Source organism: Dermacentor variabilis, chromosome 6 (genome assembly GCF_050947875.1).
Source record: "Dermacentor variabilis isolate Ectoservices chromosome 6, ASM5094787v1, whole genome shotgun sequence".
NCBI lineage: Eukaryota > Metazoa > Arthropoda > Arachnida > Ixodida > Ixodidae > Dermacentor > Dermacentor variabilis.
This window is the reverse complement of record NC_134573.1, coordinates 75,563,054-75,587,216: the sequence shown is the minus strand read 5'-3', so window position 1 is coordinate 75,587,216 and position 24,163 is coordinate 75,563,054. Positions and strand designations below refer to the sequence as shown.

The 24,163-nt window shown below is 48.2% G+C and overlaps 1 protein-coding gene across 2 annotated transcripts in view; it reads right to left on the bottom strand.

Moving 5' to 3' along the window:
* LOC142584878 (membrane metallo-endopeptidase-like 1) overlaps window positions 1–24,163 on the bottom strand; it is a 301,228-nt gene that overhangs the window by 115,723 nt on the left and 161,342 nt on the right. For both annotated transcript variants that reach the window (XM_075695197.1, XM_075695198.1), the window contains exon 7: window positions 13,424–13,655. In XM_075695197.1, coding sequence (XP_075551312.1) covers window positions 13,424–13,655 — 232 coding nt within the window. The remainder of the gene's footprint in view (window positions 1–13,423; window positions 13,656–24,163) is intronic.

Here is a 24,163-nt window from a genome sequence, read left to right as displayed (position 1 = left end):
GGATACATTGCAGGCAAGAAGACTACATGATCGTTTGAAATACATGTTTTTACTTTATCATGACAAGCTGCGCATAAACAAGGGCACGTACATAGAATCCGTTAATCGGCGATCCACGCGATCCGAGCGCCCAAAGAAACTGAGTGCGTATTCTTGCAAGATACGAGCTTTTAAAAACTTTTTTTGCGCGCACCGTTACTGAATGGAATGCTCTTTCTGCTGATACAGTAAATTGCACTACTGTTGAGTCGTTCATGGCAAAGCTGCGGCAACAATCCACTTGATTTACCTCATCGTACATGCCCCCCCCCCCACCCATTCCCCTATCTCGCCTCGTTCAACGCACGCGCACTACGCTTCAATTTACGTTTTCTAGTACTTTTTCAGTGTGCTACAAATATTTGCTTGGCGTCATGTGTATCTTTGGGTGTTCGCAAGGCGTAATGTTCACAAATTTACCTTGCTCTCATTATGGTATGGTCACTCGTTGCAGAGATGTTTGTCAAGAGATGTCTATTACCGTCATTCTGCCCTTGAATTGTATAATTTCTACTATTCGAGTTTCTAGCTTTCGTTTCTTGTACCTGTGCGTGTATCACGTTCTCCTTGTACTTGCATTGGACTTGCTTTGGCAACTTTTTCTGTGGCGCTTCTAGATTTGTTTCTCTTTGTTTCCAAATATGTCGTGTTATAACCCACTCCTCCCTAAGGCCCCAATGAGAGGTCGGCACTACTCCTGAAATAAATAAATAAATAAACAAATAAATAAATAAACAAATAAATAAATAAACAAATTCCTGGCTACGTGACAATAGCGCCGCCACGGGAGTCGCAGTTTCGCCGTAGCGGGGTGGAACTGTCTGTTACAGATAACTGACAATGCAGTATCTTGTGATCAGTTTGTTGTTGTTCAACGGAACTTGAAGCATTACGTTTGAACCATGAATGCGGGCTTATAGTGGGGCTTGTCTACCGACCTCCGAGTTCAAGCCTAGCCGTTTTTGTCAGTAAAATCGAAATGATCATGTTGTCTTTAACTAAGAGCAATGAAACTCGAGTTATAATAATTGGAAACATGAACATTGATACGGCTTCCACGAATATCAATGGATTATACACACCTTCTTTGATCATAAACTTTCGCAAGTTTATTGCTCCACCGACACGCATAACCTCGCTTTTGGCAATATCAACCGATCATGCGCTTACATATATTGACAAAGGTGTGAACACAGGCGTCTACCAAACACCAATTTCCGACCACTTACCAATTTTCGTTAAGGTTAACGCACCTCTTATAGTAAACGTTATCAAACGAAGACATATAACCAAAACAAATTATGAATCATTCCGTAGCAAGCTTTTGTCACTCAGTACTGATCAAATCTATCATTAAGGCGCCAATATAGAGTTCTCTAACGTAGTAGACACCCTTAGTGACCTTATACATTCCAGTAGCCAACATGTAGCATCTGTACGGCGTTATAAACCAATTTGTCCCTGGATAACAGAAGAAATTCTAAACATATTAAAAAAGGAATATCTGTATCATAAGTGGCTACATAATGAAAGTAACGAATAATATAGTATTAGTTCGAATGCACGCATAATTAGCCAGTGTCGTTATTGAGAGCCCGAAAAAGGTAATGTTTTACTCGCCGCATTCAAGATGCCAACGGGAATCCGAAAAAAAATGTGGGAAGTTGTTCATAGGTCAGGCGCATATTCCACACTTCCCTCTAATGTTACTTAAGGTACTGTTGATAAACTCAGTACTTTTTTCACCAATGTTGGTCGCGATCTAACTGCCAAACTTCCTCATGCAATTGCAGACAGTGCTCTCTCGCCTCCAGTCCTTAGTTCTTTGGCCCTGTACGCATATGAAATCAATAAATTGTTGCGGCTTGTTGCGGAATCGCCAACAAACAAGGCGGTAGGCTAGGACAGTATTCCTGCAAAACTAATTAAGGAAAATATTGTTATCGTAGGACCCATGTTGTACTGCCGGTTCAACCATTCTTTGCTAGGGTGAACACGCCCGTCACCCTTAACTACAGCCCGAGTTGCTCCTGTATTTAAGGATGGAGTGTCTTCTGACCCTTCCAGTTAGAGACCTATTTCTGTGCTTAGCGTTATTAACAACATTTGAAAAGATTCTCCACAAACGTATTCACAATTTCATTGACATATACAATATTATCTGTCCACAGCAACATGGATTTCGCAAAAGAGCACTCTACTAGCTCAGCCGCCCTTACGTTCACCCATGCTATTAACAGTGCGTCACACAATAGCAAGCTAGTAGCTGTTATCATTATCATTCTCCCTTCGTCACTGCCAAGTTCGCAGTTGACGATGTTCGACCACGTCGTTCGAGCGCTTCCCTCTAATACTGCTGCGGTTGTTCGCAATCTTCTACGCTGCCTGCCCGCCTACCACCCCTACGACCACCTTCAGGCACCGTTAATCCAGCGCACTACTGAAACGGAGCAGCACCGATTACAGCAGCTTCCTAAATTGAAGGAGCTTGGTGACACCAAACCTTGCCTGCAAGGCTATAGGCTGGAGACCAGGCTTCTTCAACCGACAGTTCCCTTCTACGATAACTTTTCCTGTCGCGCCCTCCACAGCAGGTGCGCATGATACTGAACGCGTCTTCATCCTCGACACTGGAATCTCTCACTCAGTCGGCCGAAAAGATTGTGGTTGTCAGTTTTCATTTGTGGCCACAGTTCATCGCCCTTCTGACCTTCCGTTCCAAGGCACAGCCGCTGGCGACAGCTTCGCGCGTCTGTTCGATGCTAAAGAAGAGCTCACACGGCAAGTATCATGACTGACAGCTGCAGTCGCCGCCATCCGAACACGCCGGCCGCGTCCTTCGTCACTACCTCGCCGCACCAGCCTTAGTTGCTCTGGACGCCGTTCGCCACCTTCCGTTAGCTTTGCTCGCACAACCATCGCTACGGCTTTCGCGAAAACCAGTGCCGCCAGCCCTGCTCCTACGCAAGAAGCGGTCAGGCAGAACACTGATGTTGACCACTGTTCCTGGTCCCAGATCCAATCGCCTTCTCCACGTCACCGTCCATGCCACCTAATTCCACCTAATCTCGTCGACACTGGTGCCGAGGTCTGCGTCTTTCCTCCTATGCAGGCTGAGCGATGCCACCCTCCCGACCTAGCTGTCGCCAGAAGGGAGATTGAACATATGCTTTACGTTGGCTTCGTTTGTCCCTCCTCCATTCCTTGGGCCCCGCCACCCCATATGGTGCCCAAGAAGACCAGTGACAGGCGCTTGTGCAGCGATTAATGTGTTTTAACAAGGCCGCTGTCACGGGCTGGTACCAGATTTCCCACATCCAGGATTTACATTGGCACTGAACGGCTGCATCATGTTCAGCAAAGTCGACCTGGTGAAAGCTTACCCCTAAATTCCCGTGGAATCATCAGATATTCCGAAGACCGCCATTATACTACCCTTCGGCCTGCTCGAATATCCGTGAATGACTTTCGGTCTTCGTAACGTGGCCCGAGACCTTTCAGCGTTTCGTTTACCAGGTATCATGTGGCTTTACGTGCTTCTTTGCCTATCTTGACGACACCCTCGTGTTCAGCACCCCCACCGAAGCTCACAACCTCCACCTAAGTCAAGTGTTCGCAAGGCTCAGAAAATTTGGTATTTTTATTGGTCCGAAGAGCCAGTTCCGCGTTAGAGTTGTATTTCCTTAGTCATCCCCTCGACGCACATGGCATTTGTCCACTCCCGACCCGCATCACAGTCATCCATGAGTTTTTTTCAGCCATCCACCACCAGGATGCGCGAATATCTTGGCCTCGTCAATTATTACTAGCGCTTCACTCCTAGTTGCGACAATACAGTGCAGCCTCGCCATGACCTCCTCTCGGGCCTCGAGGCTCCGAATACCCCCATGCCGTGAAGCGACAACGCTTACCGCGCCTTTAGAGGCATCAAAGAAGCCACTGCCGGCGCTACGCTCGTCGTCCACCACAAATGCGACACCCCAATTTCCGTCATGGTTGACGCATCGGACACCGCTATCGCCGCAGTCTTGCAGCATATAGATGCTGGTGCTTAGCAGACCATCGCCTTCTTTTCTAAGAGGTTCGGCCCCCTAAGTGCCGCTACAGCACCCTGGGCCGAGAGCTGCTCGTCACCTATTTGGCTGTGAAGCACTTTCTACATTTCCTCAAGCGACGCTCTTTTCATGTCCTTAACGAGCATTAACCACTGACATTCGCCCTAGCGTCCACCAGCACCTCCTACGCTCCCCGCAAAATCAGACAGCTCTCTTACATTTCGGAATATGCCATGCGACATTCGTCATGTCAGCAGAAAATTGAAGCCATTGCAGACGCACTTACTCCCGCCGCCACTCATGCAACGAACCACGGACGACCGCCCATAGACTTCACGGCCATGGCTGTCACCCAGACTATCGACAAGCTCCAGCCACTTCGCACGAGCGGCACCTCCCTGGTGTTTGAAGATGTCTAGCTCCCTGACCATGACGCGCCCCTCGTTTGTGATAGGTGGACCTGACGGCCTCATGTCTAGGTGCCTCGCCCGTTCCTCTGGACTGTCTTTGATGCCCTCAATTTTTTGGCTCATCCTGGCGTTCGCTCAACACAGCGACTCATCACTTGTCGTTCTGTGTGGCCTATTATCAACGCAAGCGTTTCTCGCTGGTTACGCGCGTGCCTCAACTGCGAACAGTCTAAAGTGCACCGCCACACTGTAACTCCTCTTGGCAAATTCCCGTCCCCGGACGCCCGCTTCAGCCACCTGCACCTGCCCCCTTCCTCCCTGCGGAAACCATCGCTAACTGTCAAAGGGCGAATATTAAGTCAAGCTAAAAATATGAATTAGTGCTCCAGAATCTCTAAGGCGTCAATATTATCGTGAACAGAGCCTTAATATTCGAGAAATTGAGGGAAATGCCGGACATAATTAGAGACTCCCCCGGGACCTTTAAGTACTTGTCCGATGACGAAAGCACTCCTCACTTAAATTCTGTCTCTAGTTCTCAACAACTCGTTGCACAAGACATTCTTGTATTGTAGTATAAGACGACATAACATGGCACTTGTCCAGTTCTATTTCATTTTTATAAGAAAAGAACGCAATGAAATTACCCTTGACAACGGTGTAGGCAGTAGGAAGGTTTCGTTTTCGCTCTACTCCGCACCGCCCACGCTTTCGCGTTTCAGTAGTTATCGCGTACTGCTGCACTTGTTTTGCTGGCTCGCGAGACTCTCACAAACTTCAAGTAGCAGAAAATTCAATTTTCATGTGATGTGGTGCGATGCCCAAACGGTCTGCACTTGACCAAAAAGCACCTGCAGCGCCAAATCTGCTGTCGTGTCTTGGCTTGGTGCCGCCAAATGTCGCTCGCCGTTTTTCTCACCGACGGCAGCAAAGGGTGGTGATGGCGTATGCAACGTCACCACTTCCGTTCGGTGGCGGGAGATTTGAATTTAGAAAACGCTATTCGTACCCTTCAGAAGCAATTTCCTTGCTAAGTGTTTTCCTGGCACGAAATAAGAATTACGAGGCTGTCGGAATGGTATTCGAACACTCCACGGCGACTTGGTATTTGCCTTTAGTGTCCCTTTAACCTGCATTAGCAGGTTCACCAGATGGCCTGAAGCGATGCCAATCCTGAACGTCACTGCGGAGCCCAAAGCTCCGGCACTCACCACATTGATTTGCCGATGCGCCGTCCTATCCACCATAACAATCGAGCATGGTCGTCAATTCGATTTTACCTTGTCCGCCAATCTATCTCGGCTCCTCCGCGTCAGTCACACAAGACTACTACTTAACACGCGATATCCATCGTACGCACGTTTCGTACGTTTCACCGCCATCGTACGCTTTCACCGCCAACTGAAGGCTTCACTCTTGGCTTAAACATTTCCTTCATCATGGGTGGGGCGCCTTCCTTTCTTTATGCTTGGCATCGTCACCACTCTTCGCAGTGACTTGCTCCAGCGCCGTCCGGCTTACGTTTGACACCACTCTTCGAGTCCCTGGCGAGTACTTCGACGACTCGCCCATCGTACCTGCTGACGTTCCCGACTACGCGTACCGTCTACGCAGCGCTATGCATACTGTCTCTACCCCCCCCCAACGACGTTCTTCCCGATGTGTATACGCCAACCCTGACCTGCAGAACTGTACGCATGTCTTTGTGCGCCACAACGCCGTGCGTCCTGCGTTACAGCCCCCTCATGATGGTCCGTCCAAAGTACTGAAGCGTGCACCTAAATACTTCTTATTGCTCATCAACGGCCGAGAAGATACGGTATGCGTCGACCATCTGAATCCTGCCAAGCCACTTCTGCTGGAACATTCCCTCCAGACTGGGTCAGCCCTACCGGCCGCGTGCGTTTCACCACCACCATCCGCTCTTCGCCATTTGTCCTGCTCTCACGGCTTCCTCATTAGAAGGGGAGCCCTGTAGCGCTCAACTACGTTCCACAGAGATCCGATCGAGAAGATGGCGATGACACACCCAGCAGGCTGCGGTTCCCGAGCAGTGCAATGGCTGGTTGCAAGATCAAAGGCCAGCGGCACTTCATCCCGCTCCTGCCTGGTTGAGCGAGCCCTGTTAAAATATAATTTCTGTACGCCATGCACTGCATGTGGGGCTTTTCCTTGCCATCAAGCTCTTCCAAGGAGCATGCAGCCTAACCAGAACGAACCATTTAATAATCATATGGGACGTCAACGCCCATGACACAAGCTGTGGCCACTCGCCCACAGGTGCAAGAGGGAGAACTATCGTACATTCAGCAGAGGACTTAGATCTCCCGCTGCTCACAGATGCAGCCACCCCTACGCGAGTCGGCAACAATGCAAATAGGGACAGGATGCTTGACCTAACGTATAAAATATGGAGACAGGACAGCACTTGGCTATATCAACGGGAGTCACTAGGAAGCGACTACTGTATGCTGCATACCAGTGTAGATGCAGGGGTCGTGAGAAGACAAATCGGACAACTCAAAATAACTGACTGGGCGGCTTTTTGCGCAGAAAGTGAGGAACACCTCAGCAACATAACCACCCTCAGGGAATGATGTCAACCCTTAACGAGGTCCGAAACCAATGCACAAAACGGGTACAACGGGCGGTAGACATACCAGAGGTAGACGAGCATCTTCTACGACTCTGGGAAGCCATACACGGTCTAGTCAAATGCTGGAGATGACAGAAGATAATAGAAAGTTACACTGAAAATCTCAGAAAAAGTTGACAGTCACTTCAGCTTAAGCTAAAGAGGATGAAGGCGAACGCCTGCCTGTTCACGAGACGTCCATTACAATAGTTGAGATTGTCAGTCGAATGCCTTGTTACGTCCTGTTACTTGTTTTCTCCCACCAAAGGTCTTAGCCTCGAGTGTAATAATCACCGCTACCTTAATAAACTACCCCTTAATTACCTTTACCCTAATACCCCCACGACCTTTACACCAAAGGTCGTGGGTTCGACTCTCGACTTTCCCGATGTCAACTGGAATCCAACTTGGAAATGTCGCCAGTTCGCCCATATCTCCAATTGGGTTTTGTGCTCGGGCGCCCTAATGAACATCACCTTAGTAACAAATGTCGTGGGTTTGACTCTCCACATTGACGATGTGAACTGGATACAATTTGGAGGTATAACCGGTTTGCCAATACCTTCAAATTAATTCGCTTGAAGTTTTGTGCCATAATGCCACGCGTCGGACTTTTCCGCCAGTGAGCCATCTAAAGCTATCGCCCTAATAACAGCCAATGCCAACGCCATCCAGTTGGCTAACCTGAACTGGCAGCATAGAGCGACTCCTTGGCAGGCACTATAAATACAGCGTGCGCTTGGAATTTTTCTTCAAGTTCAAAAGCGAAACCAATAAGGCGCTTCGCACTTTCGAACGTACGGAAGCTCACCTACTCGAAAAAGCACGTGAGAAACGCTTCGGAAACCACCTACCGCCCAGCTACATGGGGCAGTATAAGCGTGCAGAAAACTCCACACTCCACAAACTCAATGAATCCGGGAGCTGATCACATAGAACAAGTTATCATTCGTAACCTTGGCAACGAAGTAATTGGAGAATCCACAAAATTTCTAAATGACCGTAGGTAGGCGCAGCGGTACTGGCAGAATGGAAGCCTGCGGGTAATACTCATTGCCAAACGAGGCAAGAAACTCCACTTTGACAATTTAGGAGAGATGTCGCTTATATCTCGCCTTGGTAAGCCATATGAGAGGATCCTAACGCAGAAACTCCAAAATTACATGGTAGAGAGAGATTTGTACCCATACACGATGTTTGCTTTCAGGCCAGCATTCTCGACACCGGACTCCTCCAACTTAAGGAAGAATGCTCAAGAACCTCGCAACCCGAAGGAAACACATTGTCACGGACCCAGTCATCAAGGAGGCTTCTCCCAATGTTAGCCATGAGGTCACCCTAACAAGACTAGACAACGTCAACTTCAGTAAGCGCATCCACGGCAACGTAAAAGCATTCCTCTCAGGCAGAACATCTACAGCATATCACATTCACCGCAAATAAAGACGGGGACAGCGGGAGAGAACACATAAACAACACGGGCGGTCAATTTGCGGTCAACATGATATGCAGTAAACACCAACTAGGCCAAACTGAAGTTCTTCTGGAGAACATCTACAATCGGCAATCTACAATACCTTCCATGTCCTCGGGCAGCAGACGCAAATTACACCCGAGGCACGTGCTCCACCAAAAACGGCGTAGTGTACGTAGACGCAATCACACACGATCCCACACAAGGCCGTAGAGCGGCCACGGTCATCAACGCAAACCTTCGCGAAATCACAAGCGGCTCAAGAAAGAGGCGCATCGCCGTTACTGAAGATGAGAGCTAGCTGTCGCTCTAGCAGCAGCGGAGGGCTCTAGAACCGGCGAGTGTCTAAATATTCTAATTCCAAAGACACCTGCCGGCATGTCCTGAACAGTATAATAGGACACCACGCATTCAGTGCAATCCTAGAGACGACAGGTGGCGCGAAACACTGGACAACACAACACAAGATTCTATAGGTGCCATGACATGCAGGGAAAGCGGGGTACAAAAGAGAGGACTTGGCAGCTCAAAAGTAAATTTATTCATTTATTTATTTATTTATTTATTTATTTATTTATTTATTTATTTATTTATTTATTTATTTATTTATTTATACATACTGCAACCCTAAGAGAGTTATCGCAGGAGTGGGGTACAAAATCAAGGGTGGCACACACACAGCGAAAGGGGATATACAAATCAAAGGTAGAAAGCAACCCACTAGTCTAAGAAATACGTTGAAAAAGAAAAAGATGGTCTCAATACATACATGCATGCATATAAGGATAGTGAATGGTCCCAGGAATCAAGGGCATCAGCCAGTGATTGCCTTAACAAAATTATCGAATATAAATTTTTGTATGTTAGAGGGAAGTTCGTCCTACAATTCAACGGATAGGGGAAAAAACTATATTCGAATTTATCACTGCGGCCGTACAGGGGTGTTATATTTAGAGGGTGAAATTCCGTGTGTTAGAAGCTTTAGCAAACTTAATGTATTCCAAGGATGAGCAACGTTCATAATTAACGGTGGTGTAAAACACTTCAAGACTTTCTACATTACGCCGCTCTACTAACGAAGAGAGTTGAAGAGAGGCTCAAGGGAAGGAGGATTAGAAGAGAGGGAGGACTCCTTGTTGTAACGCAGGTACATAAATCGAAGAGCTCTTTTTTGGACGGATTCAAGTTTCTTTATGTTGGATATCAGGTGTGAATTCCAAACGGCATCCCCGTAATGCAAGATAGGCAGCACTAGGATTTTATCAGTAATTTAGTTGCCTTAGGGGCTGAACGAAGAGAATGCTTTAGGTAACCTAGACGCACTACAGCTTTAGAACAGGTTGCTTCAATATGTTTGGAGTAGGATAAATCGTGTAAAAGCCTTGGGAGATATGCAAAGGGGGAAGGCAACTGGGGAGGATCAGGTAACAACAGATTTGTTGAAGGATGGCGGACAGATTGTTCTAGAGAAACTGGCCACCCTGTATACGCAATGCCTCATGACCTCGAGCGTACCGGAATCTTGGAAGAATGCTAACATAATCCTAATCCATAAGAAAGGCGACGCCAAAGACTTGAAAAATTATAGACCGATCAGCTTACTGTCCGTTGCCTACAAACTATTTACTAAGGTAATCGCAAACAGAATCAGGAACACCTTAGACTTCTGTCAAGCAAAGGACCAGGCAGGATTCCGTAAAGGCTACTCAACAATAGATCATATTCACACTATCAATCAGGTGATAGAGAAATGTGCGGAATATAACCAACCCTTATATATAGCTTTCATTGATTACGAGAAGGCGTTTGATTCTGTCGAAACCTCAGCAGTCATAGAGGCATTACGGAATCAGGGTGTAGACGAGCCGTATGTAAGAATACTGAAAGATATCTATAGCGGCTCCACAGCCACCGTAGTGCTCCATAAAGCAAGCAACAAAATCCCAATAAAGAAAGGCGTCAGGCAGAGAGATACGATATCTCCAATGCTATTCACAGCGTGTTTACAGGAGGTATTCAGAGACCTGGATTGGGAAGAATTGGGGATAAATGTTAATGGAGAATACCTTAGTAACTTGCGATTCGCTGATGATATTGCCTTGCTTAGTAACTCAGGGGACCAATTGCAATGCATGGTCACTGACCTGGAGAAGCAAAGCAGAAGAGCGGGTCTAAAAATTAATCTGCAGAAAACTGAAGTAATGCTTAACAGTCTCGGAAGACAACAGCAATTTACAATAGGCAGCAAGGCACTGGAAGTCGTAAGGGAATACATCTACTTAGGGCAGGTAGTGACGGCGGATCCGGATCATGAGACGGAAATAATCAGAAGAATAAGAATGGGCTGGGGTGCGTTTGGCAGGCATTCTCAGATCATGAACAGCAGGTTGTCATTATCCCTCAAGAGAAAAGTATGTAATAGCTGTGTCTTACCAGTGCTCACCTATGGGGCAGAAACCTGGAGGCTTACGAAAAGGGTTCTACTCAAATTGAGGACGACGCAACGAGCTATGGAAAGAAGAATGAGAGGTGTAACGTTAAGGGATAAGAAAAGAGCAGATTGGGTGAGGGAACAAACGCGAGTTAATGACATCTTAGTTGAAATCAAGAAAAAGAAATGGGCATGGGCAGGACATGTAATGAGGAGGGAAGATAACCGATGGTCATTAAGGGTTACGGACTGGATCCCAAGGGAAGGGAAGCGTAGCTTGGGGCAGCAGAAAGTTAGGTGGGCGGAAGAGATTAAGAAGTTTGCAGGCATGGCATGGCCACAATTAGTACATGACCGGGGTTGTTGGAGAAGTATGGGAGAGGCCTTTGCCCTGCGGTGGGCGTAACCAGGATGATGACGATGATGATGATGAAATCGTGTGTGAATAGAATGCCAAGGCACTTATACTAAGAGATGTTTTCTAGAGGAATACCATTGAAACAATAAGGAAGACGCATTTGCATAGTACGTGTTGAGAAGGACATAGAAACAGTTTTGCGAAAATTTATGTTCGTCTGCCACTCGTTACACTAAGTACAAAAGTTGGAAAATGCTTTATTCAGAATGGCGTGATCTTACTGGTAATTGTGTGATAGATAACGCAGTCATCGGCGTAAAGATCGATTTTAGTTGGTAGCACGTTCTTAGGTAGGTCATTTATATCGAGGAGGAAGAGAAGCGGGCCTTACACTAAACCCGGCGGAGCACCAGAGCTAAAGACCACCATAGGGGGTTTTGCGGAATCGAAACAAACGTATTGCGACCTATCTGAGACAAAACTAGAGATACAGGCAACTTCGCTAGGATTCTTTAAAATACTATTTAGTTTAGGTAATAGCATCAAATGTACAATTGTACCAAAGGCTTTAGAAAAGTCTACGATATGGTGTCGATGTGAAGGCCCAGGTCAGGTGCGTGGCAGATGTCATGAGCAAATTCAGATGTTTGCGTAATGGTGCTGAGGCCACTGCGAAATCTATGCTGGAAGGGTGTGAAAGTATTTTTGGCCTCAAGACACTCAATAATATGTTTGTAGACTACATGTTCTAAATGTTTACTGCAACTAGAGACTAACGAAATCGCTCTCTAGTTTAATACTTCTTGACTACTCCCAGGCTTGTGCAAATGTATAACTTTCGCAACTGTCTAGGCTGATGGAACAGTACTTGTTTGCAAGGATTTATTAAATATCACTATAGGAAACCCGCTGGACCAGACACCATGCTGGAATTATGAACGTTATCAGAACCGCAATCTTTTATAGAATCTAAGTTTAAAACTAAGTTTAACACACCTGACATAGAGACACTTAAGTTATGAATAGCAAGCCGCGATTCTGAACGGAAAGGAGGGATTTCAAAGCGGCAGGCGGACATGGTACTGTAACTCAAAAGTATACAATCCGAGTACTGAAGAAACCACTCCAAAGTCCACCGGCTATTACAAATGAGCATTCTCCTTTATTGGCACACTACAGGGGAACCCGGATACGATACCCTCTCCCACATAAATCCCTCACCAGGGTGGATGGCGCTGACCGGAGACAGCTCCAGGCAGGAACCTTCCCCAATCTAAACCTACCCTGTAGAATGTACCCCACCAGATACGCAAAGGACTGCACAGGTGTAGCCAAAATCCCACCTTGTTTGACACCACTTGAGAATTCCAACATATAACAGTAGTCCCCAAAATCATAAATGCAAGTGCGGCGCAATAGGAGGCACTGCTGGCCAGCGACCGCTGCTAGGACCAAAGTGGTCTGGTGCAGCGAGCACGCAGGAAAGCCGAGTTTGTTGTAGCCCTCGACAGAGGGCTCCACCCCTGCTACACCTAGTAAAGAGTATCCAAGAACACCCAGGCATACTTACGCAAAAGACACTGTAAATACCGACCAATAAATGATTTTGACGATCATAATTAAAATTTAGAGCACGTGTCTTTGGTATACTTTTTCCCCTTCTTTTCATTTCACCTCCTTTGTTTCAGCTTCACTGTTGTGCTGTATACTTAGGCCTCGTTCGAATAAAGCAGTTTCAGTAAGCGCTTGTGTTGTCTAGATGTATAGTGCCCGTTTTTTTTTTTTTGCGCTGCTTTACAATGGATCTCTACCAATTAGCCCACCTCTAATTTTTTGTTGCAGCAACTCACGCCTGCGGAAACTAGCTTCTCCGTGAATCGGTGATGCTGTAAGGAATGTGACCATGCTAGTAGGTGTTGATCCAGTAATCTCCGCGAATACCGTTAAGGACACGCTAAAGCTCTCAGTTGCTTACTGACACGTATTACGCATATCGATAACGCCTCTGTGCGACTGCTTACCGCAATATCATTGGCGCCCCCCGGGTTGATACCATTGGGGGCTCCAAACTGCTTGAGTCGTTGGTAGTAGATCAGGTGGTCCATCGCGGCGGGGAATAGACGCGCGCCCAACATGACGCATGCAGCCGGTTTGCCGGACTCAGCATAGTCCTTCAATGCCAGGTGACCTTTAAGATTGATGTTCGCCATAACTTGCAGATAAACGTCGAGAATGACGTAGAAGTTTTGGTCCCTGCAAAAAGGAGGGTACCGTGAGCACATATCCGTCGCGCCTCCTCGTCAAAGTTCTTTACGGAAAGAAAGACTGACAGGCCACTACAAAAAAAATACCCTTGTGTAAACATTCCCTTAGAATTAGCGTAATAAAGCTGTGGCTGCTTAGTGACTTTGGCGTTGCACTGCCTCGCAAGCGGACACGGGATCGAATCACGGCTGCCGCATTTTGATGGAGGGAAAATGCGGAAACGTCTGTGTACCATGCTTCCGGCGCCCGTTAAAAACCCCGGGTGATCAAAATTGTGTTTATTTAAGAATGTGTTTGATTGCTTGAATTAACGTTTTCAGACCCAACTGACGTGCGCTAAGCAGCAGAGCAATGGTATAGAATTCGTTCCGGGCAATTTATTCATTAAAAATATGCGGCGGTAATATTTGTTAATGCGGTACCCGCTCCCTTTGAGCAGCACTACTACAGTGCACCAGAAAATGAGGGTACCGTGCTCACAGTGCATCAGCGGAAACGGGGAGCGGTGAAGCCAGCGATGTGAACTTGGAAACGGGGCTATGCATTCAAATCGACGGTACGACGCGTGGTGAGCCACACGGAAAGTGTGTTTTGCTACACGTGCAAAGAAGAGATGCCGCGAACATGGACAGCGAGCTACGCGGCGTCGAAGCCCAATCTGAAAGGCCGCGCTCGCTGACGCTACATTGATCCCGACGGTACGATGGCTGCCTACAAAAATTTCCGAAAGGCGCAACGCCGCTACCCTATAGGCGCGAGCTTGTGAACCCATCGGAAGTTCGGCCGCTTGTCCAGGAAGCCGGCGTGGGTTGTGCGTGGTTCTGCGTGGGCTCCTTGCAACTGTTTTCGTGATAGAATTCTTTTAGGTTTTTTTTTTAAATATCACTTGGCTCTTGGTCACTAGTGCAAGAAAACAGAACATCCGGCAACCATAGATGCCAATAAATTGTGGTTGAATGCGCTTTTTCAGGTGAACAAATGTGCACACCAGCCTGACATCCTTGTCAAAGTGCACCTTTCTTCCAGAGACCTTTACGCTTCTCATCGCGCTTTAGCGCTGTGATTATGATCTATTCTTTGCAATGTCTGCAGTCATCACATGCTTATTGTCTCATCATTATCATTATCATCAGCAGCCCATTTTGTGTCCACTGCAACACCAAGGCCTGTCCCTGCGATCTCCAATTACCCCTGTCCTGCGCCAACCCATTCCATCTAACACCCGCGAATTTCCTAATTTCATCGCTCCACTTAGTCTTCTGCCGTCCTCGACTGCGTTTCCCTTCTATTGGTACCAATTCTGATGATGATGTGTGGTGTTTTATGGCGCAAAGGCCAGGTATGACCAAAGAGCGCAATGACAAAGGTGATGTTAAAGGGCCCCTGAAACGGTTCGGACAAATTTTGTAGACGCGTAGGGTACAGCTTAAGTAGAACATTCGCACCACAATTTAAGTGAAGCGTTACGTATTAATGGAGCTACAAGCGATTAGAAGTTACCCTCCTCCCCAGCCACGCTTTTCCTCCTCAACTCGTTCGCCGAGCGAGCGGGGCTAAGCTCCGCCTTCACTGGTCCCGCGTCACGATGCGACGTCACATCGTCCACTTCCGGTTGTTTTGGAGCCCGCCCGCGCGAAACCTCTCCGCTAGCCGCTTGGCTGTCGACCTCAAGCGAGAGCTATCGAAGCAGCCTGCGTTGCGAGCATTCTGTCGTAGCGCCGAACGTGTCTGGTATTCCGTTAACCATAGGCAAGCTGGTCATTTCGGCAAATGACTGGAGGCATAAACTCAAGCTGATGAAGGAACTTTGGCGTAGACGTACGTGAGCGGCCTGATCGGTCTGCACGATCCAGACACTTGTTGGCGCAGCGCTTAACCAGCCAAACAAAGCGCTAATATTGCTCCAACCAAGTGTAAAACATTTTAAACATTTATAAAAACAACGTGATGATTACACTCCTGCGAAAAATACGCACCAGCAGCAAAGAAGAATACGCTTCGTTGCTGCTACTGTGTATGGTTGAGCTCTATGCCACCAGGTGGCTGCACCGTGCAGACCATTCACATGTGCCCTTCAGCTCATCTCGGCTCATCCCGCTACGGCACAGTCAAGCGGCCAGACCCTGTCCCCTTGCGCTTATGTTTGCCCTAATACGGGACTCGCGAAACGCTATTGCGTTAGTAATCTTCCGGTGTAAAGTGACGGCCACAAACGCGCAAATCCTGGCGCCGATCGTATAGCGGCAGTTCGATGCGCAGCAGCTAGTTCGCTCGTACGCTGCCTTGCAGAGGGACACGATGTCGCAGCTTGACATATTGCCAGTCGCTACGTTTGCAGTCCACAAGGCAACAAAGTCGAATCGTAGTGCTCGCGAAAAGACTGAGACCAACTCTGACCGCGGAGCTCTCGTCAAAATGGAGTACGTTGTAACACAAGCAGACGACACTTGCTGTGTGCCGGAAGTGTCTAAGTGTACTGAAAAATTGTTCTTGTGCATTCTCTTTATGCTGCTTTCTTTCTATAAAAACAAATTAACTAGCATTCCAACTATTACGAAGATCATTTATTTACCATAAAGTTGGAAAAATTATCGATCACGCGCCCTGGTCAGCCAATCGGATAGCTCGCCCCACTGACGTCATATGGGTGATTTCGGTCATATGGGTAGGGGCGGCTTAAAATTCCGCCGAGCAGTGCGCTGCGATAGGGAGTGATGTGCATCTTTAAAACCTTATAATAAATTACACGCTTTACGCAGAGCACTTAGATGTGTCAATTAATGATCAGAAGGACCTACTCTAACGACTCAGTACGTTTGTAGAAAATCGTCAAAAGCGTTTCAGGGTCCCTTTAACGGTGTATTGTGAATGGTGTAGACAATGAATTAGATAATGAATTTCTCATGGTATATGTGACGTGGCTGTAAAAAGGCCTAAAATCGGTTGCTGTGGATGGCGTAAAATATATAGTTGCTAAAATAATGACATTGACTAAGTAGTGCTGTGTGCTATGGTAATGGGGTTTCGTTAAAAGCATGACGCAATAAAACATAACATTGACACTTTAGCTTCGAGAAAGCCTTTGAATACAGGGGCTGTTATACGTGCGCTAAAAATTCCCTGGCCAAATGATTTCCAGAATACGTGTTTCAGCTAAAAACTCTAAGGCTAGTTTCGGATTAAAAAGCGGTTCATTGCTAAGAAAAAATTTCGGGTGAAGAGCAATATTTTCGCGATATGCAGAAATGAAATACCTTTCTCTCTGTGCTTCTACTGCAGGACATTTAATAAGAACGTGCAGGACTGTGAGATTTTGGCCGCCCTTACTACAAATCGGAGGATGCCCCCCATTCAAGGGGTAAGACAGTGCCGTAAGTGTGTCCTATTCTTAATCGGCAAAGGAGCACATCGTGATATCGTGATGTTCTCTCCGATACCCAATATCCTAATTTGGGTTTTGTCAAGTGCAGTTTATTTGATATCTGAGCATACACTGTTGCTGCCAGTGTATTTTCAGCTTGTGACGCAAGTATGCTTTAAGCTCTGTGGCTGGGATGGGTATGTTGGTGTCTTTGTGACTAAAAGCTACTGAAGTAGCTTTCTCGTCAGCAGCTTCGTTGCCGTTTATACCACAGTGGCCAGGTACCCAGCATAGGATGATCATTTGTTTAGCACTATAAGCTGAGCGTAGCAATGTATACAGTTCATTAAAGACAGTGTTTTTATGTACACGTATATTCATTAGGGCTCGGACTACACTCAATGAGTCTGTGAACACAATAGCCCTAGTCTGATTAGTTTGCTTGATGTGTTTTACTGCAGAGAGTATTGCATACACTTCCGCTGTAAAAATACATGTATGTGGGTTCAATGTACCGGATATTAAAATTGCTGGTCCTAGTGCTGTGTAAGCGACACCAGAAGAAGACTTAGAGGCATCCGTGTAAAATTCAGCACAAGAATACTTCTCCTGAAGCTCAAGAAAATGTGAGCGTATGTGTGCCTCAAGTGCTCGTATTGATATTTCTGCAAGCGACACGTGACATTCGATAGTCTTCCCACTCCCAAGGCGGTGGAAGGCGCGTAGTTGCCATTATGACAGTCTCTAAAATCGACGTGCCCGTTTCTTCCGATAATGCTTCCAACCGAAGAGACAGAGGAGGTCAAGAGCCTGGGCGGTTACGGAAAAGCCTAGCCGTAGACAGGTCGTGAATACCTGAATGACATGGATGATGGAAATCTGATTTCACTTTGAGGGCGTAAGAAAGACTTAAATATGTTCTTTGAAGATGTAGGGACCATTCGTTAGATTCAGCATACAGGCTTTCTACGGGGCTAGTCCTGAACGCACCAGTAGCGAGACGGATACGCAAGTGGTCGACGGAATCGAGCATCTTCAAAGCACTAGGCGTGGCAGAGTTATACACAATGACACTGTAGTCAAGCCGTGACCGTATGAGACTTTTGTACAAGCTCAAGAGGCATCTTCTGTCACTTCCCCAAGATGTGCCGGACAAGAGCTTCAGCAGATTCATTGTCCTCAAGCACTTCAGTTTCAAATATTTTAAGTGTGGGATAAAAGTTAATTTTGAGTCTGAAATGAGGCCTAGAAATTTATATTCATGACTCACAGATAGCCGTTCTCCATTGAGGTCAATAACGGGCTCCGGTATTACGCCTATCTTATTGGAGAAGAGAATGCATGTACTTTTTTCAGGGTTTAGTTTAAAGCCGTTCTCTTCTACCCACTTAGACAAGTTATTCAGGCCAAGCTGCACTTGTCGCTCGCAGAGACTAAGGTTACCAATTTTGTAACCCTAATGGTTAAACAGCTATCTAACCTGCACATTACATGACTTGCCCAGCTCCATTTTTTTCTCTTAATATCAATTAGAATATCGGCTACACCCGTTTGCTCTCTGATCCACGCCGCTCTCTTTATGTCTCCTAATGTTATGCCTAAAATTCTTCGTTCCGTCACTCTTTGTGCGATCCTTAACTTGGTCTCAAGCTGCCTTGTCAATCTCCAAGTCTCTGCCGCATATCTCAGCACCGGTAAAAGGCACTGATTGGACACCTTCCTTTTCAATGATAATGGTAAGCTTCAAGTCAGGAGCTGACAATGTCAGCCGTATCCGATCCTACCCATTTTTATTCTTCTATGAATTTCCTTCTGATGATCAGGGTTCCCTGTGATTAGTTGTCTTACGAAAACGTACTCCTTCACAGACTCTAGAGGCTGACAGGATCGCCAATCTATTGATCATTATTTTTGTCTTATGCATATTAGCCTTCAACGAAGTTCTTGCACTCTCTCTATTAAGGTCCTCAATCATTTGCTGTAACTCGTCTGCAGTGTTGCTGAATAGAACAATGTCAACGGCAAACCGAAGGTTGCTCAGATATTCGCCGGGGATCCTTACTACTAAGCCTTCCCAGTTTAATAGCTTCAATACTTCTTCCAAGCAAGCAGTGAATAGCTTTGGAGAGATTGTGTCTCTGACCCCGTTCTTTAAAAGTATCTTCCTACTTTTCTTGTGTAGAATTAAGGTAGCTGTGGAATCTCTGTAGATATTGTCACGTGGTGGTGACGTTAAGAACACAGTAGCAATACTGTGAAAAATAAAACTAACTTTTATTGGGCGAACCTGTGCCGACAAAAACAGGCTACACTTATAGCACAACGACAGCGGCGAACACGGTCGATGATCATCGAAAATCTGATCAACGGGTCTAGCGCGTCGGCTTTTATACGTCAATTGTCGAATGTTCCAGACTAATCACTGGGACCCGCGTGCCTTTCACAAAGTTCTACACCATTCGCGTCACGCGATAAAATCACTTAACACAAGGTTCCGCGACAACAGACAGCGGAGAGAAGCATCGATAACTTTCCAAAACTTCGGATACATACAGGCGCGTCCCGCGCTGTGCGATAAGATTTGTTAGGCGGCGAAACGTGGTCACTCGGGAAAGGTCAAAATGTACACGTGTCAATACCCCCCTCAAAAAAGCATCGACCCGATGCTGTAAACAAACGAAAGTAATAAACAAAGAGACCCGTAGCAAAGAAATGACAAAATAAGGAAGTTCATCAGCGTGCGTGGAAGGGTTTAAGACGCACTACGTGGACCACTTCAGATCGTGCCCGGCGCTGCTGTGACAGCGAAATGCCGTCTGGCACGACCTCACAGTCCAGTTCGCCAACACGTCGGATGATCTTGTAGGGTCCGAAATAACGTCGCAATAGTTTCTCACTGAGTCCTCGTCGACGTATTGGGGTCCAAACCCAAACATGGTCACTCGGCTGATACTCGATGGAGCGTCGTCGGAGGTTGTAGTGTCGGCAGCCGGTACGCTGCTGGTTCTTGAAGCGTAGGCGGGCGAGCTGTCGGGCTTCTTCGGCGCGCTGAAGATAGGTAGCGACGTCAAGGTTCTCCTCCTCAGTGACGTGCGGCAGCATGGCGTCGAGCGTCGTCATCGGGTTCCTGCCGTAAACCAGCTTAAACGGCGAGATCTGTGTTGTTTCTTGCACCACCGTGTTGTAAGCGAAGGTTACGTACGGCAGGACGTCATCCTAGGTCTTGTGTACGACGTCGACGTACATCGCTAGCATGTCGGCGACGGTTTTATTCAGGCGCTCCCTAAGACTATTCGTATGTGGGTGGTAGGCAGTTCTCCTCCTGTGCCTCGTCTGACTGTACTGAAGAATGGCTTGGGTGAGCTCCGCTGTAAAGGCCGTTCCTCTGTCGGTGATGAGGACTTCTGGGGCGCCATGTCGCAGCAGAATGCTTTCGACGAAAAATTTTGCCACTTTAGTTTTAGTTTAGTTTAGTTGCCACTTTAGTTTAGCTGCAGGCTTTAGTTTGAGCGAAGCGGTGAGGTAGCCCGTCGCCACGATGATCCACTTATTTCCGGACGTTGACGTCGGAAACGGTCCCAAGAAGTCCATCTCGATCTGCTGATATGGTAGGCAAGGAGGCTTGATCGGCTATAGTAATCCGGCTGGCCTTGTGGGTGCTGTCTTGCGTCGCTGACAGTCTCGGCATGTCTACCGTAACGGGCAACATCGGCGGTTAGGCGCGGCCAGTAATACCTTTCTTGTATCCTCGATAGCGTCCGGGAGAAGCCGGGATGCCCGGCGGTCGGATCGTCATGTAGGGCAGGCAGTACTTCTGGACGCAGCGCCGACGGAGCAACAAGAACGTAGTTCGCGGGGACTGGTGAGAAGTTCTTCTTCACGAGTAAATTGTTTTGAAGCGTCAAGGAACATATTCCGCGCTTATATGCCCTGGGGACAACGTCGGTGTGCCCTTGCAAATATTCGACGAGGCCTTTTAACTCCGGGTCTGCCCGTTGCTGTTCAGCGAAGTCTTCCGCGCTTATCATTCCAAGGAAGGCGTGGTCATTCTCGTCATCTTACGGCGGCGGGTAAATGGGGGCGCGTGATACGCAATCGGCATCGGAGTGTTTTCTTCCGGACTTGTAGGTTACATTGATGTCGTATTCTTGTAGTCTGAGGCTCCACCGCGCCAGTCGTCCTGAAGGATCCTTTATGTTCGCTAGCCAACACAACGCGTGATGGCCGCTGACCACTTTGAATGGCCTGCCATAAAGGACGAAATTTAGGTGTAGCCCAAACGATGGCGACGCATTCCTTTTCGGTCATGGAATAGTTGCCTTCCGCTTTTGACAGCGACCGGCTAGCGTAAGCTATCACCTGTTCGACTCCGTTTCTTCTCTGGACAGGAACGGCACCGAGGCCTAATCTACTGGCGTCAGTATGGATTTCTGTATCGTCGTACCCGTGGAAGTGCGCAAGTACCGGCGGCGCCTGCATGCGTCGTTTGAGTTCTTCAAGTGCGTCGGCCTGCGGCGTTTCCCACTTGAACTCGACGTCACATTTAGTTAGCTGTGTCAGCGGCTCAGCGATGCGTGAAAAGTCCTGGACAAATCGCCTGTAGTAGGCACACATGCCAAGAAATCTACGCACTGCCTTCTTGTCGATGGGCTGCGGGGACTTTGCGATGGCAGCTGTCTTCTGCGCGTCTGGACGGACTCCAGACTTGCTGATGACGTGGCCTAGGAACACAAGCTCATCGTAAGCGAAGCGGCACTTTTCTGGCTTTAGAGTGAGCCCTGATGACTTGATGGCCTCTAGTACTGTCGCAAGCTGCCTAAGGTGATCGTCGAAATTTTCGACGAAGACGACGACGTCATCCAAGTAAACAAGACAGGTCTGTCACTTCTATCCTTCTAACATCGTGTCCATGACGCGCTGGAACGTTGCAGGCACCGAGCAGAGTCCGAATGGCATGACCTTGAACTCGTAGAGGCCGTCTGGCGTGATGAAGGCGGTCTTTTCGCGATCTCTCTCGTCCACTTCTATTTGACAGTAGCCAGACTTTAGATCCATCGACGAGAAGTATTTTGCGTTTCACAGCCGATCTAATGCGTCGTCTACCCGTGGTAGGGGGTATACACCCTTCGTCGCGATTTTCTCAGTCGACGATAATCGACGCAGAAACGTAAGGTTCCGTCCTTTTTCTTCACCAACACTACAGGAGATGCCCACGGGCTTTTGGACGGCTGGATGATGTCGTCGCGCAGCATTTCGTCGACTTGGTGCCTTATAGCCTCACGTTCTCGCGTAGAAACTCGATAAGGGCTCTGGCGGAGTGGTCGAGCACACTCTTCGGTTATTATGCGATGCTTTGCTACTGGCCTTTGCCGATTCCTTGATGACGTCAAAAAGCACTCTGTATATCGTCGAAGTAAGCTTCTCAGATGTTGTTGCTTAATCATGGGGAGACTTGGATTTATGTCGAAGTCTGGTTCGGGAACTACGGTCGTCGGGGTACATGCGGCAGAATCCGACAGCACAAACGCATTGCTCGTTTCCAGAATTGCCTCGATGTATGCGATCGTCGTGCCCTTGTTGATGTGCTTGAACTCCTCGCTGAAGTTTGTCAGCAACACTTTCGTGTTTCCTCCGTGCGGTGGAGCGATTCCTCTAGCGACGCAAATTTCACGGTGGAGCAGTAGACGTTGATCGCCTTCGATGACTGCTTCTATGTCAGTGGGCATTTCGGTGCCGACCGAAATAACAATGCTCGGGCGAGGCGGGATGCTCACTTGATCTTCGAGAACACTCAAGGCGTGGTGACTACGAGAGCTCTCCGGCGGTATCGCTGCGTTAGCGATTTTGACTTCAGGTCTATGATTGCGCCGTGTTGGTTCAGGAAGTCCATGCCGAGAATGACGTCTCGTGAATACTGTTGGAGGATAACGATGGTGGCAGGGTAAGTCCGGTCATGAACGGTTATTCTTGCCGTGCAGATTCCAGTCGGCGTAATGAGGTGTCCCCAGCGGTTCGAATTTGAGGGCCTTCCCATGCAGTTTTAACTTTGTTCAACTGGGCGGCGATGTGTCCACTCATTACGGAGTAATCGGCCCCTGTGTCCACTAAGGCGGTAACTGCGTGGCCGTCGAGAAGCACGTCGAGGTCGGTTGTTCTTTGTCTGGCATTGCAGATAGGTCTTGGCGTCGGATCGCGGCTGCGTCGTGTTGAACTGAAGCTGGAATGTCGCGTCGTCGGGTCATCTGTCGTCGTCGCATTTTTTGCTTTCAGACTTCGTCGGGACGGCGCGGTGTCGTTATGTCGTCGAGATGGTTTCTTCGTCGTCTTCGTCGGCGGCGGAGGATCTTCGTCAGTTCGACGAACAGCAACGGCACCTCCATCGGTTGCTGCTTTTAGTTGTCCGGATATGGGCTCGCTGACCGGCCTCGGGCTGGGCCAGTGTATGGTCGGCGCTGCGGCGACAGGTACCGGCCTGGTAATGGCGAACGCGACGGTCGTCGAGAGCTCCACGGAGTAGCGGCGAGGTAGTCGGCGATATCTCGAGGGCGTTCACCTTGCTGCGGGCGCTAAGCGTTGACGGCGAAACCTGGCAGTCCCATCTCCCGGTATGGGCATCGTCGGTAGACGTGACCCGCTTCTCCGCAGTCGTAGCAGAGCGGGCGGTGGTCAGAAGCGCGCCAAACATCTGTCTTCCTCGCGTAGCTGCGCTGGGAGATGGGTGGGCGTGCTGGCGGCGGCGGCGGTGGACGACGGAATTGCGGCGTTACGGGGCCCTGGCGCTGTCGTGGAGGGGGACCTTGACGGCGGGCGACGGCGGCGTAGCTCATCGCTTGCGGCTGAGGCTGCGGCGGTTCAGGGGCTACTCCGAGTTGTTGGAGCTGGTCACGTACCGCGTCGGCAATCGAAGCCACTTGAGGCTGTGATGATGGGAACAGCTTCTGTAGCTCCTCCCGCACGACCGCTCGTATAGTCTCGCGTAGGTCTTCAGTGGCCAGTGACTGAACTCCGGCGTAGTTTGTCGAGTTCGTGCGGCGGTCGAGCTGCCGGTTTCGCATCTCAAGTGTCGTCTCGATGCTGGTGGCCTCGCGAAGAAACTCGTCGACGGTCTTCGGTGGGCTTCGTACCATTCCGGCAA